At 38.5% G+C, this 22,772-nt stretch overlaps 2 protein-coding genes across 10 annotated transcripts in view; one reads left to right on the forward strand and one right to left on the reverse strand.

Annotated features, from left to right (window-relative positions):
- Positions 1 to 3,674: 3,674 nt before the first annotated feature.
- Positions 3,675 to 9,070, reverse strand: si:ch211-150o23.3 (deleted in malignant brain tumors 1 protein). 7 transcript variants are annotated; one of them, XR_008909498.1, is made up of 9 exons: positions 7,256 to 8,955; positions 7,059 to 7,094; positions 6,640 to 6,957; positions 6,233 to 6,544; positions 5,835 to 6,149; positions 5,599 to 5,748; positions 5,437 to 5,512; positions 5,123 to 5,230; positions 3,675 to 4,607 (listed from the first exon to the last, which is right to left on the reverse strand). XR_008909498.1 is itself a non-coding variant. In XM_056772367.1 (9 exons), exons 1-8 carry the CDS (start codon positions 7,287 to 7,289, stop codon positions 5,475 to 5,477), a joined length of 1,098 nt encoding a protein of 365 aa, XP_056628345.1. In that variant the 5' UTR covers positions 7,290 to 8,955; the 3' UTR covers positions 3,675 to 4,607; positions 5,437 to 5,474. The 7 variants fall into 7 exon arrangements, 5 of the variants coding, with proteins under 5 accessions (XP_056628345.1, XP_056628347.1, XP_056628346.1 ...); XR_008909497.1 differs by having other exon boundaries at positions 4,926 to 5,230; XM_056772367.1 differs by lacking the exon at positions 5,123 to 5,230 and adding an exon at positions 6,545 to 6,566 and having other exon boundaries at positions 6,233 to 6,417.
- Positions 9,071 to 9,288: 218 nt separating this feature from the next.
- Positions 9,289 to 22,772, forward strand: part of prkcz (protein kinase C, zeta) — a 71,353-nt gene continuing 57,869 nt past the window's right edge. Inside the window, exons 1-4 of one of the 3 annotated variants that reach the window (XM_056772359.1) lie at positions 9,289 to 9,403; positions 13,966 to 14,087; positions 14,225 to 14,314; positions 14,465 to 14,515. In XM_056772359.1, coding sequence (XP_056628337.1) covers positions 9,333 to 9,403; positions 13,966 to 14,087; positions 14,225 to 14,314; positions 14,465 to 14,515 — 334 coding nt within the window. In that variant the 5' untranslated portion in view covers positions 9,289 to 9,332. Of the gene's footprint in view, positions 9,404 to 13,965; positions 14,088 to 14,224; positions 14,315 to 14,464; positions 14,516 to 18,774; positions 18,841 to 22,772 lie in introns of those variants that run through there. The other 2 variants (XM_056772360.1, XM_056772363.1) reach the window with 2 other exon arrangements.

Consider the following 22,772-nt stretch of genomic DNA (forward strand, 5'->3'; position numbering starts at 1 on the left):
GTTCTTTGATGAAAAATATGTATCTTTTTAAAATGATCTAAAAAAAACTTTCCTCTTAATTTATGATACTCAAAATGAATGTAGCAATATGCTATCATGTAACATCAAGAAAATGCATAAAACTGCATAATCTATTTTCTCACATAAAACACATTTTATATAAACTTTGTACTTCAACACAAGGCAAATGGTGCGAGTATTTCTCGTTCTCCCAACAACATCTGACCAAAAGAGGCCAACTTTGACCACGACAGCCTGACCTTTAGATTGAGAGAGCAACCTTTGGTGTTTAAAATTCTGCTCGGCTCTTCATTCGATTCCCATCATAAAGGTTGAGCGAAAGAGCGTATTGACTTGCTGCCTGCAACGTTTTACCTCTACAGCTGGAGGTTGGGGTCAATGTAGAATGCTTATAGTGTGACATTCTCAGGCTTATGAGCCGCATGTGCCTAATGGGATATCTTACTATGACTTCTGTTTATTCGCAGTGACCTACGAATGTGTTTGCCACAACAATGACTGTGCCTCAGGGAATGTAGGGAAATTGGAGGGATTTAAAGAACACAGCATCTGTAAATGAAGCTTTCATTCAACTCTGTTGGATGCTTTTGTAATCAGTCACCTGAGGCATCACTGTGATGACGGATGACCTCGATGCATCAGGCAGGAGGTAAAATAACCCTGTAAAGTGATAACTTAGATCAAAGTTTTCAGCTTGGTGAATTTACAAATTGACTTGCCTAGAGATTTAACATCAGCACTCTTTGTTTTATGGCATGTGAATGTGGTACTACAATTACACACAAAAGAAACAATACCGAGACCAAGTTTCTATTGTTTTCTTTAAAGAAGAAAACACACAAATGAATGCAATTAAACAAAATAATGCCATAAAAAATGTGATACTTTTAAACCTTTTCCAATCCTAGTCCCTTCTCAGGCAAGAAGTGAATTGATAAACTGAAAGATCGATACAATAAGTGTCACCTAGTAGTGGATATTGCTGCACATATTCCTTTATTTTTACAAATAACTATCCATATACAAAACCTTTTTAAAGTGGGCCAGTAAAACGATTCTTATATTTTTATTAAGAAATAATTGATTAAGTATAAATGTGTTATTATTATAAAGCCATAGAATAAGAAGTATGGCATGATTAGTCACATTATTAACATTAGCTGCCGGAATAAAATAATAATTATTTTGAAAATCGAAAATCTTTGTTATTCAGTTTGTTTTTTGGTTTATGTATACTAAAAAGTTATTTTTAAAATGGTAAATTTTTGGTTTTGTAAGAAGACTATTTTTTATTATTATAACGTCACACGGCGATCAACACAGCGCTTCACGAAAATCGGTCCCCGATTGGTCGCTTTGCGGAAGTACGTCATATTGTTTACAACTTAGTCGGATGTGGATTTGATGCATGAAACGACAGCTGATATGTTCGATTTTCTTGTTGTATTTTACACATGTCACTCGTACTGCCTGTTTAACTCGATCGAGTTATTGTTAACAGTGTAACTGTAATGCCTCGACACACAAATGAGTAAATATAACGTCAATGTTTCGCTGCAGCACACATTTCACGTGTTCACACTGTTTTCTGTTTTATAGGCTCAGTTCCATTTTCACTTTTATCAAAAACGAGAAGCATCTCCTAGCATTTAAATTTCGTCATTTTCTCTGAGTGTTAGTCAAGACAATGTTGAGCAGTAAATCCATGGACGAGATCAGATGGCTACTGGATGATTATGGAATAAAACATGGTCCCGTGGTCGGTAAGATCTGTGAAATATCTTACATGTTATTTTAGCCAGTTTAAGCGTGGAATGGTTTGTTTCTTTTTTTTTATTTTACAAAATATTATATACTTTTACGTTGACTAAATATGAAAAATCAACAGAATCCACGAGGGCCCTTTATGAGAAGAAGCTAAGAGAAGCGATGGCTAAACAGAGAAAAAAACCCCAGTCTGACAGGACCCATTATAGAGAAGAAGCAGGTACGTTTACAAGGAACATCGTTACATAATGAAGATTTGTAATGGGACTTGACACTATGATCATGTATTTCTTGAATTTTATGTTATTTTATTTTTATATTTAACTGTATGCTGAGATCAGCTATCATTCTCTACATCCATCCTAACTGAATTTGATGTAATGCTTTTACAAGAGGCCAATACGTCTAATTACAACGTTCAAAGGCTCTGGCTATTGTAATTTATATTTAAGATACATTGTAAGATTTTCAAAAATAATCTTGTAGTCTGTCTTCTGAAGCTTTAAGATAATAATCTATATAAAAATAAAATGTATTTTTTTAAATTTGTATGTATCCTTGCCTTATAGAGGAGGTCACCTACGTTCACCGTGACGGACCAGTAAGTAAAATCAAGAACACTTAAATCTACTAAACTTTGTGTTTATTCTTATTGGCATGTTAACTGTGAATTTGTTCCTTTTAGGCACAGTATGATTTAGTAAGCGACAGGTATGTGATTCTAAAATTCTAAAATTGCTATGCTAAGGTAGTGAAACTAACATCAGTGTTTTTTGTTACATCAGAACACAGCCTGATCATAGATGGGCGGAATACACACATGAGTAAGTTGTCTTTTTCTAGTCTACTGAAATATACAAAATGTGTATCAATAAACTATACGCGCTAATTCTATTTTTAAAGGCCTCCTATGTACAGGGCACAGGCATATCGCAACATGTCACAATCCAAGAACTCACATTATGATTTAGTAAGCGACAGGTAAGTAATTATGACACTTAAAGTAGTCTAAATGATGATTATGAAATAGTGCAACTAACAAAAAAATTGTCTGGTTATAGATGGGGGGACTACACGGATGAGTAAGTTGTCTTTGTTAGTGTATACTGAACTATACTGAATGTGTGATATATAAGTAAAACAGTGATTCTGTTTTTAAGGCCTGCTATATATAGATCACAGGCGTCAAATCGCTACATGTCACAGTCCAGAAACTTGCCCTCAGAGTCTCAAAGCAAAGAACCCTCGGAGAACAGTTCAACACGTCTGGTTCCAGTTTGGTTAAAGATATTGGTGTTTTTAATTGTGTCTGGACTTCTGTTCTTGGTTTTTATAAACATGGAATCTGTAGATCCCATCAACAGACTGACATAGCGGCTTTTAATTTGTCATCTAATAAACTAAATGTTACAACAGATTTAATATCTAAGGTGCTCGTTTTAACAACTGGCAGCACACAATGCTTATTTAACATGCCTGGTGTGTTCTGTAACTCCTTTGTGAATTTCAGGGAAGTGGGTGTTACAGGATGCACCTGTTGAAGTATTTTGAAGACATTTCTGATTATCTCTGTTTCTAGGTCAAGCTACAATAGATTCAAGCTTAAGCATATTTTTGCATATAACATTGTTTGTTTTTCTGACTGCTAAAACTTTATAAAAAAAACTTATACCTGTAATACATCAAAAAGTACAGTTTATGTAAAATTGATGTTCATGGTTTTACAATAGGTTTTATTTGAATATTTGAGTGTAAATGTCTTTCTCTTGTTTGGATAGCCTGAAGTTACATTGAATGTCATGAAAAATCTGGAATTAACTAAACCGTAAAACCCCTTTGAAAGAAAATCTGTTTCTTTGCGGTTTTCTTCAAAAACACAATAAGCATTTGCCAAAGTTGTGATTTTTTTTAATGGTAGAATTAAAGACTACAAGTAGTCTTACACGTACCAAAAACATACAACAAAAGAACAACCATTAATTCTACAAATTGCACAACTTTGATGTAACAGTATTCAAAAGCAGTGTTTCTTATTACTTTTTTTGGGAAAACTATTACAACTAATAAAGTAAGATAAACTGGCTTTTATTTTAGATTTTAAATCAACAAAACTAAACAAATGGAGTGCGAGTAGTGTTCCTGTTTCTTTGTTCAGTTTATGCCTCTTGTTCACAGAGAAGAAGAGTTGAAGCATCCAGCGTCAGATCTGGCAATTAGTTCAGAGGGCCAATTTTCATATCAAAACTCAAAAAGTAACAAACAAGACACACCTAAAATAGACATGTCTAGGTAATGTGATGAAGTTTGTTCTTGGGGTATTCGGTCCCTGTTCCCAGCTGTGATTAACCAAATAATGTTTACAACTGGGTCTTTAAAAACAACTGTAGTAGAAAAAAATAAATATTCAAATTATAAAGGCTCTCAGAGAGAGGACACATTTCACAGTTTTAGAGTCTTTACCTGCAGCAATATGGGAAGACCTCGGGAGAGGTTGGACATACAGTACCCTACATGAAACAAAAGCCCTTTTTAACCATGTTAGTGCAACAGCTAGTGCTGTAGTGTCACCTCTTTTCCAAGTCTTGTGATGTCAGCCTTTACTTACGGCCTTACATACCATATATTTTTCCAAAAAGAAAAAACGTCAACCAATGACAATCCTAAAACCACTGCAACCAACAGAAAATGACAAATTGTAGGAAATGGTGATTTCTGTGGCTGTTATAACGTGAACTCCGGTCTTCCTTTTGGTCAGGACAGGTCATTTAAACCTCAACTTCAGGCAGACAGCGTGACCAGTTTGGAGACGCCTCTGTTTGCTGAAACAGAAAAACAGTCAACAAATTAGCAATCAGATATTTCTTTGTCAAATAAAGCAAATTAAACAGAGATCATTTCATTAAAACATGTGAATCCCTGTCTCGATCAGCTTCCTTGTTCCCGAGGTCATGAATCAGTATATCGTGTACACAGATTCTCAACAACCAGCAAAACAGACATCTCTCTGACTTAATTTTTTAAATACTGGTCTAAGTACATATGAGTAACACTTTCATTATTCCTTTACATGATATCAGTGCACAAATTTTGTCGATTATTAAAGTTAACTGTTAAGTAGATTGTGTTGCTTATCTTACCAGGTTTGTTTATATATAAAATAAGCGTTTGTCTTTTCAAAAGTTCTGTCTCGTTCCATGAAGTGGATTGAGTTGGCTCCTGTGATTTCGGTTTAATGTCTTCAAGACTTGTCACGTGATTTCCGTTAAGGAAACATAGGGAGCATCAATGCTCCCTGGTTTTTGTGGTGCATTGTGGGAATTTTTAGGGAATGAACCTTTCAGTGCACTGGAAGGATTTTGCAAATGAGACTTCTCTTAAAATGGCTGGTCAGGACCCTGACTACTGGACAAGGGAGCTGATTGAGACACGGCATATAACTCTCCTGTGGAACACAAAAAAGATATATTGAGAAATGCTGAAAATGGAATGACATGCGGGTAAGTAAATAATGAATGAATTCCCATTTTTGGGTGAATTTGTGAGATTTTACAATGGGTAGATATGTCCAAAAATGTATTTTTACTTAACACTTTACTGCTACAGTATATCTCTACACTAATTACATCGACGCTATCTTAAATGTCTTACCTCAACAAACTCACACTACCCTTCTTTAAACATTTCCATCATTGGATTGTCAAGGCTATGTATGTGTTGTCAACACCTGTAATGACAAAACACAACTGTTCTGTAAATAAAACGTTTCATTCCACTGACTGAAAATATTTTTTAAATCATGACGTTACTTACAAGTCCTGCTTTCTCGTTCCAGTTCGGTGGGTTTTCTCACTTTCTTGCAGTACACTTTGGCAACAATCAGAATTGCACATGCTGCTACCACAAAGGTCAGACCAGAAACCACTAAACTGATTACCACTGGGCTCATCACCGGATCCACTTCTCAGATTTCCATGAAACATAAAGCTTGCGTTAGGGTAATATAAAGTTATATTTAATAACCTCAAACAAAATACTGTATGCCTTACCTTGTATGGAGATGGGTAAAGGCTGACTTTCTCTCGAGATAAATGTCCGCTCTCCAGTCTGGACTTTGTATAAACAACAGTAGTAACCTTCAGTACTGGACTGGGCATTAGAGAAGGTGAAAGTGACAGAGGGAGTGAGGGCTGGCAAAGAGTGCCGCACAGTCCCATTGGGTCTGATCAGGCGCAGCTGGAAGGAACCTCCCGGGTACTGAGGTTGAGTGAAGCAGGTGACATTGAAACTTTGTCCCCGGATGACCCAGCCCGGTCGTGCTTCAGGAGAGGTGTTGTACCAGATTTGAGGAGTGTGAATCTCCACTGAAGACAGAAAACATTTAACATCTATGAGTTTTATGTCCGTAGCAATCTTTTGTCCTGTCAAACCAGACAAGATTACTTACAGACTGTGATGTTGATGAGGTTGCTATGTGGAGAATTTCCTGAGGGGGAGTTTCCCATTTTGCTGTGAATCCTGTACAGACAACCGTAGCTCCCCTGGTGAGAGATTTCCAGGTCCGACAGGGTCAAATCCACTGTCATCTGCCTAGGATCAGCTCGCTGGGTCACCAGTGGAGTGCTCACACCTCTTTTGTACAGATGAAAGTCAATGACAGACTGCCAGTACGGGGCAGTGCATTTAAAGTGAACAGCCTCTCCGGCCGTATAGACATAGAACCGCGAGTGAATAGACAGGGTAGGTGCAGGAAGTTTACCTTGACAAAGAAACAAATTTGACTACATATTTTCAACACATGATAAAAGCATCCCAAACTTTTCAAATCTTTCAAGACTTTTATTTGAATTTTACCCGTGCACTCCACTCCAGCATCTTCATCATGTGTACACATTCCCTCATTGAGGCTGCGTTCACAAAGGTCGAGGGTAAACTCATCGCCCGAACATTTCACATCCCTCCACAACACATCTACGCTGGGCCTTCCGAAACGAGCGCCATTAGGAACATCCAACACAAAACCACAGTTGAGCTCTCTGCAAACAACCGCAGCGTCTTCGAGATCCCAACCCCGCTGGCACACGGTACCCCACTGATGCACCTGCCGCATCTCCACTCTTCCAGAACACCTTTCTCCTGGTTTGTCATTCCAAAGTCTAGTGATGGCTTCATCTGTGGAAATATTGGAAAAGAGCAAAAAAAACTGTGTGAATTGATCTAATCCATATTAGAAGTTTATTGATTGGCATCTCAGGAGACCACATCATACTCACTAAATGCATGAACATCCTCAACTGCAACATTACATCCTGTATAAAAAACAACAAAGTTGCACTTAACCAGACAAAATAAATTTTAAGCTTGACTCTGTCAATTAAGTTGATGAACAAAATAATCAAAGTTCAAACAGGAAGTTGTTTACATATTATTTTACACTTTTTTTCCACAATTGTCAATACATTTTACTAACCGAGCATTACCAGGCCTAGGAGAAACCTCGACATTGTAGATTTCCCATGTAACGCAGGTACCAGGGCTATTAGCTCATTTAATAACTAATTAAAGGACTTAATGTCGATGTTAGTAGCCCAAAAGCCGAAGTTTAATTTAAACCCTCTGTCTGTTCGTGGAGGAGGAACAAGTTGCTGCATAGCACTTCAGTTTCCTAGCTGGCTATCTAGCGCTTCTGAATGTCTTAACGGTCTCTCTTCACTGACGAGTGATTAACACAAACATATTATTGATCATATGCCATAATGAAAAGACATAACACTGAATAATTACTTTTAAAACGAACCAATTCCGATATAGAATCTACCTGTAGGACGGCTAACATTACTGTGCTAACGCTAGCCTTTAGTGTGTAGTTTCTCGAAAAGCTTGATCAAATAAAAGTTTACAATAAAAAAAGCACATAGATAAGTATTCGGTAATGTTTTTTTTTTAATTAGAGTTCCTTTCAGTTGCGGTTATTCCCGAAATAGTGTCATGATGAGCCATATGAGGTGAATTTGGATGTTTTCATGTCTCTACTCCTGGCTGGCAGACCTGTGACGTTGCTGTCGAGTTGCGCAAGACTTGCGCACAAAAACATTCAACCACGTTGATTGGCTCAAGGACTTTTATTTTATAAAACTGCAACGGTACATAAAACAATATTATAGTCGAATTATACATTGTTTTAGTTTGTCAAATTTGTATGTACATAATTAAATATTCACATACAGGCGTGTACTATATCCGTACTACTGTTCAATGCTATTTTTAAATCATTTTTACTGCTTATTATATTTTATATATTATCATTTTGCACGTAAGAAAATCACGGTGTGTCCATACCACACGCAAAATTATTCAGCATCATTTAAGGAGATTATGACCCTTTTCGACCGTCTTTTTAGGCTTGTAATGACACCGCGTGGATACAACTAGCATTACAAAATAGGAAGTTCACAATTCCTTTATGCCATTAGTTACTTATCAAAATACACGGATCTTGCTTTGGGAGACGGGATTTAAATGATCGCTTTTTATGAAATGCACAAATACAAAGCCCTACATTAATAAAACACGTCTTAGTTATGCGGTTTCATATAAACAAGGCTCAAATATGTGCACTTTTCGTTACAAATAAAATAAACAAACGACAAATTAAAAGATACCGACCTATAACTTAAAATACAATTTGATCAACGAGTTGTTTGTCAAAAGTAGCTTATTACTATTACATTTAGGCATTTGGCAGACGCTTTAGCGACTCACATTGCTTTATCCTATACATGTTACATAGGTATTTGCAGTCCCCTAGGATCGAACCCACAACCTTGCGTTGTTAACGCAATGCTCTTTCCACTGAGCTACAGTGCTATTATGTCCAAATAATCCAAAAACGCACTTTTCTGCCCATTCACAACTCAAGCGTTATTCTGAGCACAACCCTCTCTGTCAGCGGCCTAGTTCTTTTTAATTGGATAAGCATTCGGTCTGTCGCGAGAGAGGGACAGGCTGGACCCACGCTGGGCAAAACCGTTATCCACCTGCAGACACTGCGTACGCGGAATTTACCAATGTGCCACGACGGTTCGACTAAAACAACTTACGCGCGAAACGCACCGACGTGTTGCTATTCTATCATCATGTTGTGTATGTGTACTTTCTTTGAGAGAGCGCGTCACGTACGAAATGTCCCGCGGAAGCGCAAGTGAACAACAGGTGGATTCCGAGGCCAATCCAGACCTGGAAGTATCCATCCTTAACCGTTGATTTCTCCGCCCCTTAGAGTAACCATAGCAAAGGCAGTCCAGCCGTAAAACTCATCGGAACCGGAAAAAGGCTGAATAACACGTTCGGAAATGGATCGTTTCAGTGAGCAACAGGCAATCCTCCGCGGTGACGTGACATTGAGAGCATTGAGGACGCGAAGCAAGTATCATACACTTCTTTCGGAATCGTGCCACTTTGCGTCTGATGTCACTTTCGCCTTTAAATGAACTCCGGCTGTATATTTTTCTGCCCGTGAGAGTGTTTGTAGACTTTTGGAGTTCATAATGCCTGTAAGCAACGGATCGGTGATGGATTTACCTTCGGACTATGTGAAAATTAAGGCGCATTACGCTGGGTGAGTGTTGTGAACTTGCGCAGGTGAAGGTGCGTTTTTGGTTTAAAGTTGGCCTGCACTTTAAATGGCGAAAATGCCGTCCACTCAGTAACTTTTCTGTGTTAAGCGTAGTATGTTTGTAAACGTGTCAGTCTAGCAGAGGGGAAGCATTTTGACATTTTAAACTATATCTTCCTGGTATGTTTTTGTTTCTTGCTTCCAAATATAACGTGAAGTTCCCTCTAATAAATGTAAATAATCGAGGCATTATTCGTATATCTGAAATATTATTGCAATTTGAATGTGTATTATTGCACATTGGAATGAAATGAATATGGGGTTGAAATGATATGAGAATTTGTGTTCGTATGAGAGTTTGTGTGAAAAATGACAAAACTTACCTATGTTCTATTTTTTAGATGCGTTTTTCACTTTTTGACCTTCATTGTACAAAATGATTATGGCTTTTGTTCATGTTTTTTAAAGAATAAGGAACATGCATTCTTCACTTTTATTGTATTAACATTCCCCTTTTGGGATGGTTGTTCTGTGCATATGCTGATGTTGTAAATTGCTCAAGCATTATGTTGAAAGGATGAGTTAATAGACAACATAGCTCTTTCTTGGACTGCTTTAACATCTTCTTATTTACATCATTCAAGGTAATGTCAACCGCACCAAAAGGGTGTAGATAGACCTTTGAATCGAGAGCACAATCACCTGACATAGTTCAGCCAAATTTACATGGGAAGTTGAGCACAGATCTAGTTCCTCATTGTCTCTGGATGTGTGAATTCCTTCTCTCATTTAAAGGAGGAGCCCTCCGAATTTGGGTCATCCTTCTGAGCGTTTTGAAAGCTTTGGTGATTCCCACTTCTAAAAATATTTGGGAGGAAGTGAGCACCAATTGGGAGAGATCTGGGTATCTGGCTGACGACCTGAGCAGGCAGTTGCCTAGCAACCAGTCATAAGCCTCAATAATAGCTCTTTATATCGTGGAGATTCTGGGAGCTGTTTTGATTTGAGCTCAGACCTCAGGGTTTCGGTCCAAGTGTTTTCGCGTCGAGCAATCAAAAGAGAGATGATGTGGTTTTATATACTGTAGCTCATCACATAGAAGGAAATTGCTTGATAGTCAGCATTGTTGACCTCTTGAGTCACCTGAACTGTCACGTTTATCACGTTAAGTGTCACAGCACTATAGATTTTTGAACAGACAAAAAACAAATTACAGATATAGCAAGCTGTTTTATCACACACAAAATTCCTGACTTTGCGGCAGCAGTTGGTTCTTTGGATTTTTGTAAGCAATACACTTTGAGTCATATTAGAGCTTGGATTGGTGACTGAAAGCTCCACTCCTTTTGTAAGGGTTCTCAGGGGCTTTTTATACCGTTCCAGGTTGGTTTTATAGTTCGGTCTGGCATCTCGATGAGAAATAAGCGTTTAGAGCAGGGTGTGTTCCTTATGATTCATCGTGCACATGTGAAGTACATCTGCTACCCAAAATTGTTCACGACTCACGAGTCGTCGGCTCATTCCAAGTGACTTGGTTGTTTCTACAGTATGTGACAAATATAAGTCAGGTCACGCATGTCTATTTACTGTGAATTTTTTCTCTTGAATGGAGTGGTCTGGACTTCATCAGATTTCCAGAAGCTGTTTTATAAATAAATATATGATCAGAGCCAACCCTGTGTACGATTAAATTAGATAAGATGATTAGATTCAACTTTATTGTCATTACACATATACAAGTACAGTGTAACGAAATGTAGTTTAGTTCTAACCAGAAGTGCAATTAGCATTAGATTAAATGTGAAAATATGATGATGACATTTATGATATGATAACTCTTGCTTGCTGCTTTATAAACTCTGTTTCATTTACTCGCCCTCATATACCTCATAGTCATATGGGTTTGGAATAATGAGGAGGATGAGTAATTCATAGCAGAATGTTTAGATTTTGGGAGTCTGACTGTCTCTTTAAGATAAGTGAATGCACTTTTCTAATACTGCTGACATCATTTTTCATGAGGTCTTTTGGTGCTGATGTGTTTCTGCTCAATGTCATCTCATTGTTTTCAGAGGAGTTTATTATTTTGTGCTGTGATTTCACCGCTTGTTCTTTTGGGTCACACCTTGTCAAATGTTTGAGTTGTGGTGGTGATGCTGTGATAGATGCCAAATGCACGTGTGATGTCTTCCAAATCCAGCTCAAAGCGATAGTTCACCCATAGAGGAAAATTCTGTCATCATTAACTCAAACCTGAATGACGTTTTTCTTCTGCAGAACACAAAAGAAGATATTTTGAAGAAAGTTGGTACCGGACCGAGCAGGCACCCATTCACTTCTATTGTATGGACACAAACCAATACAAGTGAATGTGTGCCGGTTTACGACATTCTTTGAAATATCTTATTTTGTGTTCTGCAGAAGAAAGAAATTCCAGCAGGTTTGAAATGACAAGAGGGTGAGTAGTTCATGACAGAATGTTCATTTTTGGGTAAACTATCACTTTAAAGAGAATCAGAAAAATGCTTTTCTTGAGAATTAATAACAAGCTTATGGTTTTCTGTCTATTCATATTGTACCATCGTTCTCTGCTTTAATATGGAGTAATATGTTAACACCTCTGAAATGACTTTATTTAACTGCTGACGTCCTCAGGGATGGTTAGCACTTATTACAGTTAATCAGAAATGTTTCACATGGCTTGCTCCGGAATTTAATCATTCTACTTCCCTCTTATGTTACATCAGGTCTTTACCAGCTGTTGCTGTAGGGACTCCTAACATTTATCTGCTTATCAGAGTCTAGAGTCGTCCGATGGGAGATCTTTTCACCCCTGGCTTTAGTGCCAGCCATGTGGGTGTTGGGGATGGGGGGGGCATAGGGAGTGTGTGGCAGATGATGGATTCATGATGATGGTTTCCCTGCTGAGGGCCAAGCTGCTTCAGAATCTTCTCAGCAGTAAACAGACATGCATAATATATGGGATTGTCATGCGTCACATTTTTCTACAGCTGTCAGCCGGGCTTTTAACCAGTGGTGTGTGGGGAAGGATTTGTAAAAAATATAGACTTAAAATGCTATAAATATTCTGTATTGGGTGTCTAGCTTATTATATAAAAAAGAAGTATTTTTTTGTAATGATAGCTGTGTTTTTTTTGTGTGATTTGTAATAATGCTTAAAATGAATTGAAGAACCGACTAGGTCAGGACTGTCACACGATTAATCGCGACTAATCGTTTGCAAAATAATCGTTTTTGTTTACATTAAATTTGTGTGTGTACTGTATATAATAATTATGTACATATAAATAGACACACATCCATGTAAAATTTAAAGAAAAATTATATTTGTATATATTAAATATTTATGTTTATATACAATATAAACTATATATAAATATAAAAATGTATATACATGAATAAATATTTCTGAAATATATACATGTATGTGTATGTATTTATAATTATTATATACAGTACACACACATTTTATGTAAACAAAAACTTTAATTTGGCAAACGATTAGTCACGATTAATCGTGTGAGAGCCCTAGTAGTCTAATAAAACCAGTATTTTCTAGAGAAGAGAGTTCATGCAAACTGGCTGATTTTCTAATAACATTTTTAAAGTCATAGTTCACCCAAAAACCCTCTTGTCGTTTCAAACCTGTATGACTAAAGAAGATATTTAGGAGAAAGTTGGTAATTGACACCCATTCACTTCTTATGCATGGACACAAAACCAGTGTCAAGTCAATTGGTGCAGATACTGTTCGGTTAACAACATTCTTCAGAATATCTTCTTTTGTGTTTGGTGTCAGAAAGAAAGTCATACATGTTTAAAATGACAAGAGGGTGAGTAAATGATGACTGATTGTACATTTTTGGGTGAACTATCCATTTAAGACTTGGAAATAGCAATTAAGCCCTGAAGAAAGCTTTGAGAATATGTAAAAAAACACACACATTAGTGCCAAAGCACAAGGGAGCATTTTAAGGTCTTTTAATCATTTCTTAGTAATATTGTTTAGGAAGCAGTAAGGACTACACACTTTGTTGTTCCCTGAAACTGAGCTTGTTTTTTTTACTTGGTTATTTTTCCAGTATGTAGTGTGAAAGTGGGGCAGGGACCACCAGAACAGGCAGCTGTGTACTAGGGATGGAAAGAAAAGTCTCTTGTGTATCCAGACAGATGTGGCTTGTTTGGATTTGACTGCTTTCTTTTAAAGCCAGATCTAGAGCCCATGTGACTGATACATGGTTTGTTTAGAAATGCAGAAGCCATTTATGCAAATGTTTAATGAAAAGACTATTGTATTGTTTGTACATAAAAACAGATAGAGGAAATTTATTCTGACACATGAAACTATATTAAAGGTCCAATGTGTCTCAGAGGTGTATAAGGACCTTACATAATGAAGTAAAAATGTGGGACATTTTCTCAATATGCAATGTGCGGGACAAGGGGTGAAAATGCTGTGCCGACGGGTGGTCACCCTATTCAGAACAGCTCTCCAATCTATATGAAGATGATTTCTGTGTTAAAAAGCCTATGTGTTGCTATAGGGACATGCTGATCTCTGACCTGGACTCAGCAATGACGTACACCGAGTTGTGTGAGGAGGTGAGAGAAATGTGCGGGGTGCGCAGAGAAAGGCCCATTACGCTCAAATGGATCGATGATGAAGGTATGTATGACCTTTGTCTCACATTCGGGGCTTGTGTTTAATGCAGACTTAATTTGCATTGCTAATATTTGAAGACTTTAAGACAGTTGGGACTGATTGGGTTAAGTGGCTGTTTACATCATTTATCTTTCTCTAAGGGGACCCGTGTACCATCTCCTCTCAGATGGAGCTGGAAGAAGCATTCCGCATCTATTGCCGGAACCGAAGATCTGGGCTCCTCCTACATGGTATCTATCACAATTTTCAAATTGTCATGTTTACACTGAGTGGCTAAAGCTTGGAATAAAAGCCTCATGCATCCAAGTCTATAAATAGATGAAACCACTGGACTGACTTCTGCTCATCTCTCTCTCTCTCTCTCTCTCTCTCTCTTTCAGTGTTCCCTAGCATTCCTGAAAGACCAGGTATGCCGTGCCCAGGAGAAGATAGTAAGTGTTCATCTTCGTTCATGACATGTGATCATTATGATTCCATCAACGTTTAGCTTTTCTCAGTGTAGTGCTGGTCTGGTTTAATGACATCATTCTGTTTGCTGCAGTGATCTCATACAGAAAATATGTATATAATAAAGTTTTTCTGTAAAGCGAATATTACCCTATAGGTGTTGCGGCCATTGCTATGGTATGCTGCTGGCTTTTTGTGTGGTTGCTTTGTGTCAGTTGTCCACCCTCGGTCGATATTTTAGTTCTTGGTTATCCTTGATGTCATTCAAGCATATCATAGCACAAATGGTACTTGTCAAAAGTTGTTCCTGTTCTTTGGCAAAAATGTGCTTGTACCTTCTTCCACAATGTACCTTTTTCTCCTGTGAAATACTGGAGATATGTTGAGAAATGTCTTGGTGGTTGTGTGTCAGTACAATGGATGCCAATGGGGGCTAATGTTATATGGTTGCCGAAGTTAGTTAAATATTGTTTATGTTCTGCTGAAGAAAGTCATGCAGGTTTGTTATGAGATCGGTTTGCGTTTCTATGTTGAACAGCTCAACAACATTGCCAAATCTTTCACACGCGTTGCTCGCGGCAGAGCATTTCTCAACTTTTGTAGGGCAATGCAGGCGATCGCGTCGGCCACGCTTCAGACACGCCCTCCTTCAAGCGTTGACGCCCCGTGTGCATGCGGGGTCACAGTTTGGTTATTACTTAAAAAGTGGCTTCACTTTCAGGGTTAAGCTGTATTGGTAAAGAATATGGTTTCTCATTGGGGCAGGTAACTGCACAGTAATTGTGCGTTAATGTGCTGTCTCGAGGGCCAGACAGAGCTGAACTGCTGAGTCAGTTTCTTGTTCATGACTGCCTTGCTAAAAGTGGTATGAAATTGCACTCATTCTTGACAATAACTCTTGTGTATATTTGGAGCTGTGTAATTTAGGAGCTGTCCATGTGCTTAAGCAATTTTTAGTCAAATTAAATTCATTACAATTTTACCTATTTGTGTGTGCAACTTTGCGCTATGTAGATAAATGTAAATGTATTTATTTTTAGATACTCTATGTATTTATCTATAGTTTCGGGGCAAATTTGGAGATAACTTTATAGCAATTATTATTTAAACAATCAAAGTGTATGTTATATCCTCATTTAGAGATCTACATATAATATCAGCGTGTAGATGGTTAATAACAGCCTCTTCTGATTGAATATGTAATAACTTGCGAGAAGAGTTGAACGAAAAATGTCTTTCTCTCTCACTTCTGTCCACATTGGTTTTTCACCTTTGTTGTTCTTGGCCGCAGTTGTGATGTGCCTAGTTGAACAGGTAATGAGAGTAACTCTTTAACCATTTGACAGTCTTAAAGTGATGCTTCACCCAAGAATGAAAATTCTGTCATCATTTACTCACTTTCGAGTTGTTCCAAATGTGTATTAATTTGAATGTAGGACAGCTAACGGTTCTGGGGCGCTTTTGACTACCGCTCTTTTTTTTCCTACTATGGTAGTCAACGGGTGTTGAGATCTGTTTGGTTATAACCAAATATCTTCTCTGTGTTTACCAGAACAAAGAAATGTATACACATTTGGAACAACTCGAAGGTTAGTAAATGATGACAGAATTTTCATTTTTGGGTCAAGTATCCCTTAAGGCCTCGGGTTCAGAAGACCACTGTTGCGTGGAATTTGTCTGGGCTCATTGGTATGCAAGGGCAGATATTCATGTTGTGTGTGAAAGCTCAGTAACCCAGAGCTGTTCTCGTGCAGGTTGTATGACAAGGAATTATACGCTTTTATTGGCATACAATCTGCCTCACTAATAAGAAGTGCTTTTTTACCATTTGTTTGGATAGGACAATGTTTGGTCGAGATACAACTCTTAGAAAATCAGAAATCTGATATTGCAAAAATTTAAACATTGAGAAAATCGCCTATAAAGTTGTTCGGCAGGGCCGCTGTAGCAGGCCGTTGCTAAGAAGAAACTGGTTTGCTTTGATGCTCTCCATTGGCTCACCGCTGTAATGATGTTGTGGAGAGAACCTGAAAAGATGAAATTCTAAGCTTTACATAGATTCCAAACTTGAATGGGCAATTTTCAAAGAGTGTGCAGCAGTGAGTGAAGTTTGTGTATCTGGCGATTATCGTTCATGATTTTGCTGCATCCACTCACAAAAATAAGGATTTGCTATATTTACGGTAGGAAGTTTTCAAAATGTCTTCATGGAACATGATCTTTACTTGATATTGTGATGATTTTTGGCATATTTTTAAAAACAATTTTGACCCATACAAAGTATTGTACAAATATACTGTATGCTGTGCTACTAATGATTGGTTTTGTGGACCAGGGTCACATATCTTCTATATACAGTGTGTATAATCCTCATTCAGATCTCTGCTAGGGTGTGTACAAGAGGTCCTGTTAATAGAATCATGGTTTTCTGGATATCTTTGGTAGTATGATTTGCAAAAGAAATATTATTTTAGAGACAGTTTTTATTATGATATCATTTTTTTATAGTGTTTTATTTTGTTAATTAGACACATTTTTTGTTATTGTGGCTTAAATCAAAACAAACCAAATGCAGTTTGGAAAGCACCATAAAAAATCTTGATATTTGAAAAATGTTTAAGTTATCCCTTTTTGAAACTAAACTCTTAATTTGTTGCGTTGTTGCTGTTGCCGTCCCGTCTTTACATTGACTAATCATTGCACTAATACATTTTCCTAAAATATCGCTCCCAAATTTTTTCTTTCATTTAAATAAATACAAAATAAAAGGAATTGTTCACCCAAAAATGAAAAGTAGTATCTGTCACTTCAAATACTGGTCACTAAATCTCCAAAAACATCTATCATTATTAAATAAATTGTCTTTCAAAGCGAAACAATTCAGATTTTAAGCAAATTTAGTGAAATTAAAAACAAAACAAAATGTTTCTTCTTTTAATAAATATTTACATTGAAATCTCATTGGTTCTTGTGCGTCTCATGACTTGTCGTCAAATATGAAAGGACCAATCAGATTTGCAGTTATTGATTATTATGAGAATTTTAATTTATGGTTGGGATGGTTCATTTTTTAAAGGGCCATTTTGTAAATATCTGTGAAGAGTGGTTGCCAGGGAATTGCTCTGGTTGCTAAGGAATGCAGTAATAGCACAGCTCTCTTTAAGATTCTGTGTGATTTAATGTGTCATTCCTTTATGTAGCACAAATGATGATGGAGGATTCTGGTGCCAAAACATGTGGGCTTGTTATTATCGTAATGACCGCTTCTTTAGCAAACAACCCTTGCCATTACCAGACATACCAACCCCCATTTCTCATCCTCTCCAAAGTAACCTCCTCCTCATTCTCCAAACACTGAGCTCTTTCTCCATCCACCCTGAAGTTTCTGCAATCCACTCCATGTTTTTCACCCATCCCCTCAGCTGTTTGCCACCGGCTCTCAAGGGACGCAGCTACACCCAGACCAAGGGATGAGAGAGAGAGAGAGAGAGACAGGGTGAGGGAGAGGAATCAAAGAGAGAGTCGATGAGAGTAGAGCACAGCCAGGCACCGTAGCGAAATATCAGTGTGAGTTGCGGGAACTCCCTCCTTTTGTTTGTGCCGCCCATCTCAATTAAGCTACCAAGCCGCCCGTCCTGCTCGAAGCATCCCTCCATCCATCCGCCCGTCGAGGAGGCAGCCTACACAAGGACAAGCGCACGCAGAGAGCGAAAGAACAGCAGGGAGGGGGGAGAAATAATTAAATAAATCGCAAGGAAGAGGGAGAGTGAGCGAAAAGAGGAGAGCGCACGGGAGGAGGGGATGTAGCCGGTGCATCGTGGAGGCTGCCAGGGAAAATGTGCTGAATCGAGCAGAAAACGGGACGTAACCGGTGAGCTGCATTTCCACTTCTCTTCCATTTCTGTCTTTCCGTGAGGTTGCGAATGACATCGAGCTAGCGTGTGCTGTCTTCGCAGTGTGTCCAGCCCTAGTGCATGCATGCGTGTGAGTGCATGCATGCGTGTGTGTTCGATTTTTGTGTTATTAAGATATCCGATGCAGTGCACCTCCTAGTCTCTTTCATTTCCGCTTTTATTTTCTCACCTGCAGTGATTCAGTGGCCCACCCTGCTTTCCGGCTCTGAAGCTGATCGCGAGTGCGGCAGCGTTTGTAACATAGATGCGTGCGAGTGAATGTGTGTGTGATTTAGAGTTCCTTTAATTTAGCATCACATTCAACACACAAAGGAGAAGACCATCCACACACTCACTCTGCATGTGATTTTTCTCTCTGTGTGCTGGAGACCCAATGCATCCAAAGAAGTCAGACGGTATGTGAATGGCATCGGGTTATTGTGATATATCATTGTGCTTTCTTCTCAGATTGAAAGATTTGTTGAGAGAGAAGCTGTGGAATTGCCTAGAATGATTATTCTGTAAGTTGTGGAACCCTAATGAAAGGAAATGTGCAGTTTTGACCGTCGACTGCGAATGGGGGTGTTTATGTCATCGTGAAGCATTCTGACCTGCCTTTATTGCGTTCTCAAATGAGGGCGGTTAAAATAGATGCTTATGCATTATTTAAGTCTGACTGACATAATTAGCGAGATGTCACCGCCTCTCGGGCTGCGATGCACCCAAACACGAGGGTCCGCGTCGGATGGGGGACGAGCGCTCGGGTATGTGCAAGTGTCAGCGGATGATCTAAAGCCACAAGGAGTCACATTGAAGGCTCTTGCAGATTAGTTGTTTCTGACATTCTTGGAAAAATAACAAAGGAGTATTGTGCTCCTCCTTCCTGGGACCCTGTTGTTACGTGCCACTGGGTAGAATCTCTCTTCTTCAGTCCGTTTTCTAACTGATGTGGTTGGGTTTGACCTGGCGTCAGATGTTTGGCAGGTCCACTGGGGATCTATGCCTCATTGATTCCTGTTCGGTTTGTCTGATGTGTTTCCACGATGTGTGTAGTCGCTGGGTCTTTTGTCCTTGATGTTTCAGACCGGGAAGGCCATGAAGTAGCCGGGAGTCTTTCAGAGCAGTAGTTTTAAGTCATTTGTGCTCAAACGCTGCTCGGTTTCCGTTGGTGTAGCTGTTTTTAGCTGCAGTGTCTGTGTTGGGCTGTCATATGATCCACCTGTTCCAGTATTGATTGGTGATAAATCTAAAAATGGCCACTGCAGCACGCCCGTGGATGCTCAGGATAGCCCTTATAGTATGATGCAGTCATCATTAAAGATTATTTTGTGTATGTAGTCTTAAAATACTAGACGGTTTGACAATGTTTTGTCGGATAAAGCTGATATCAACATTTGTGCTATTTTAAATGACACTGTAAGTCTATCTGCAGTGTATTTGTTTTAAATGGTTTCACCTTCCAATTGTGAGACATCCGTTACTTAAAGGGATTGGTAACCCAAAAACCTGGATGACTATCTTTCTTCTGCTGAGCACAGCAGAAGATATTTTGAAGAATGTTGGTAACAGAACAACAGCATAGGCCTACCCATTGACTTCCTTCGGTTTTGTGTCCATTGGTGCCGCCATTGTTTGGTTACCAACATTCTTTAAAATATCTTCTTTTGTGAAAGTAAAACAGGTTTGACATGACAATAGGTGAGAAAATGATGAAAGAATTTTAATTTTTGGGTGAACTATCCTTTCAAGTGTTTTCTTTGAGTAGTGATTGACTGCTTGTTCAGTTCTCCATCACTGAATACAACAAAGAGGCATTATTCAGAATATCTTTGCTTTTCAAAGCTATAACAGTATAGTGTACATCATTATAAGCCAGTGAGAGCTAGCGTGGAAATTTATGATGGTGTAAGCTGGTCTTGTCAGCAGGGTGATATGTTCTTCCAAGGCATGTCTGGTTGTCTAATAGTGGAGAGATTATTCTGCTAATGTGGAGATCATTTTTGCTTAGATCTCAGTGCTGGTGGAGGCAGTTTTGATGGCTCATTTTGTACTTGCTTAATTAAGACTTTTAAGACAAAAAGCAAGTATGAGTTATAATGGTGCCGGTCTTCGTTCATTGTGTGGGGGATCCGGGTTCCTTTAAATAGATAATTCACCCGTAAATATATTTTTTTGATTATTTATGAAAGATCCTTGTGTCATTCCAAACCTCTATGGGACTCTTTCTTCTGTGGAGCACAAAATAAGATATTTTGAGAAATGTAATTGAAGTCAGTGGGGGCCAGTTGGTCACCAGCATTCTTTAAAACATCTTTTGTGTTCTGCAGAAGACAGAAAGTCTTTCAGATTTGGAATGACAGTAGGATGAGTAAAGGATGACAGAATTCAATTTTAGCATTGAAACGATCGTTTCAAATTTCTGGTTGCTTTGCTGTCATTGCATGTGATGTATGACCAATCTGAGTTATGCATCGGCCTCACTCATTTGATTCAATGATAAATCCTACAGTTCTCCATCACCTCCTTTGGTTTTACAACTGTGCAGGTTTTTCTCTTTGGCTTACTCTGCTGCATGTTTTCTGGCTATTTTAGGGATTAGGTGCGAAAAAACTGGAGCTTGTTATGTTAGCTGTTGCCGGGCAGGTTTATCGTCATGGCAATGGTTGTCATGATGTAAAAGATATGGTCGACTGTCTCAGGAAAGACAGATGGGTGCAAAATGCAGAATGTAAACGATGAAGATTTCTGCCTCCCACATTTGTCATTCTTTCTTACTCATTGACTTCACCGTCGTTCCTGTTCTGTCTTTCTCTCACTCGTTCTCTCCGTCCATCAGCTTTCAAACAGCTCAGCGTTTGACTGGCCCCCTCCTCTCCTCCGCTCATAATCTTTCGTGCTTCTCTTCCTCCACTGTTTTCTCTCTCTCACTCTCCCACGCCGGTCATTCTCTTCCGTTCATTATATGTGCTGCTGTTCTTTCCTCCTCCTTTGCACTCCTCCAGAAAGTAAGGTTAGATTTCATCAGACGTCCTCCGCAGAGGGAAGCATCTATAGATCTGGATGTTCATTATTGATCGACTAATAAATGGTTTGGAGTTGTTTTTTGTGTTGTTAACTTGTTCATTTCAATACTGTGCTGTGACAAATTAAATTTGGATAGTACATTTATTCCATTTAGTCTCTCAATTAAAGTTAAAGGTGCAGTTTGTAACTGTAAGATGTCCAACAACCACCAGGCTAGTGTTATATATGGGGGTGCTTGGAATGTCTCAAATGTTTCCAATCATTATTCCGCTTTTACTGCCACAGAAACCATAACAACACAGTCTTGTGGACAAAGTGTCATCTATGGTATACAGTATGTTTACTGAACAAGCAGTAAATGTTTTTAGATCATCTGACTGAATGGTAATAAATACATTTTATGAATTACGTCTAATGCGTCAAATTCATTTTAATGAAATAGAATCACGTCATCAAACACAATGTTTATAAAACAATTATCCGCAGATTGATCGGTATATGACATCATCGAATGACATCAGCATATGACATCAGTACGCTGATCGTCCTCACAACGTTGCATGATGTCAAACACACCTGATATTATCGGATATCGCAATGATTTTAAAGTCGATTATCGATATTTTCTTAAACATATCGCCCAGCCCTAATCTAAACATAACCCATGTTAAGAAACGTACATAAAGTAAGCTGCAGTTTTGTTTTAAACCGAGATGGCAATAGAGAGTCAAAAGTTACAGATTGCATCTTTAAAGACAATTTTATTGTGGATGAACCAAACCACCAGATAGGAGAATGCTTTGTATAAATAAATTGCTAATGCATAAATGTAAATGAATTTGCTTTATCAAGCATGAGATTTTACTCGCACACTTAAGAACTCAAATTTGGATCAGGAACCAGGCGTGCCGCTGGGCCAAGCTGATCAGACGCCCATCTTTAAATAGACATGAAGACACGCATTCATGCCCTCAGAACTGCTCTCTTTTCCCCCCGTCTCCTCGTGTCCTCTGTCTATCCTCTCGCTTTATCTCTCTCCCTCTTTTGTGGTCCAGAACAATGTTTGTCGGAGTCTTAAGTGGTTAGCAGTGCTGTGTCCTGTCCACACAATGACCATCCCAGACCCCTTTATCTACTGTCAGAGAAGCCAAGGACTTCATTTCTCTCTACTGTCTTTTCAGTCTCATGCCATTATATTAAATCGCAGTCCTTCAAAAACAGTCTGCCCCCAATTACCCTAGAAGAGGGTTTATAACATTGTACTTCCATATCTTATATCATAAGTTGGTATTTTATGGGCTATATTAAAGCAGCAAGACAATGG

This window comes from Triplophysa dalaica, chromosome 18 (genome assembly GCF_015846415.1).
Source record: "Triplophysa dalaica isolate WHDGS20190420 chromosome 18, ASM1584641v1, whole genome shotgun sequence".
NCBI lineage: Eukaryota > Metazoa > Chordata > Actinopteri > Cypriniformes > Nemacheilidae > Triplophysa > Triplophysa dalaica.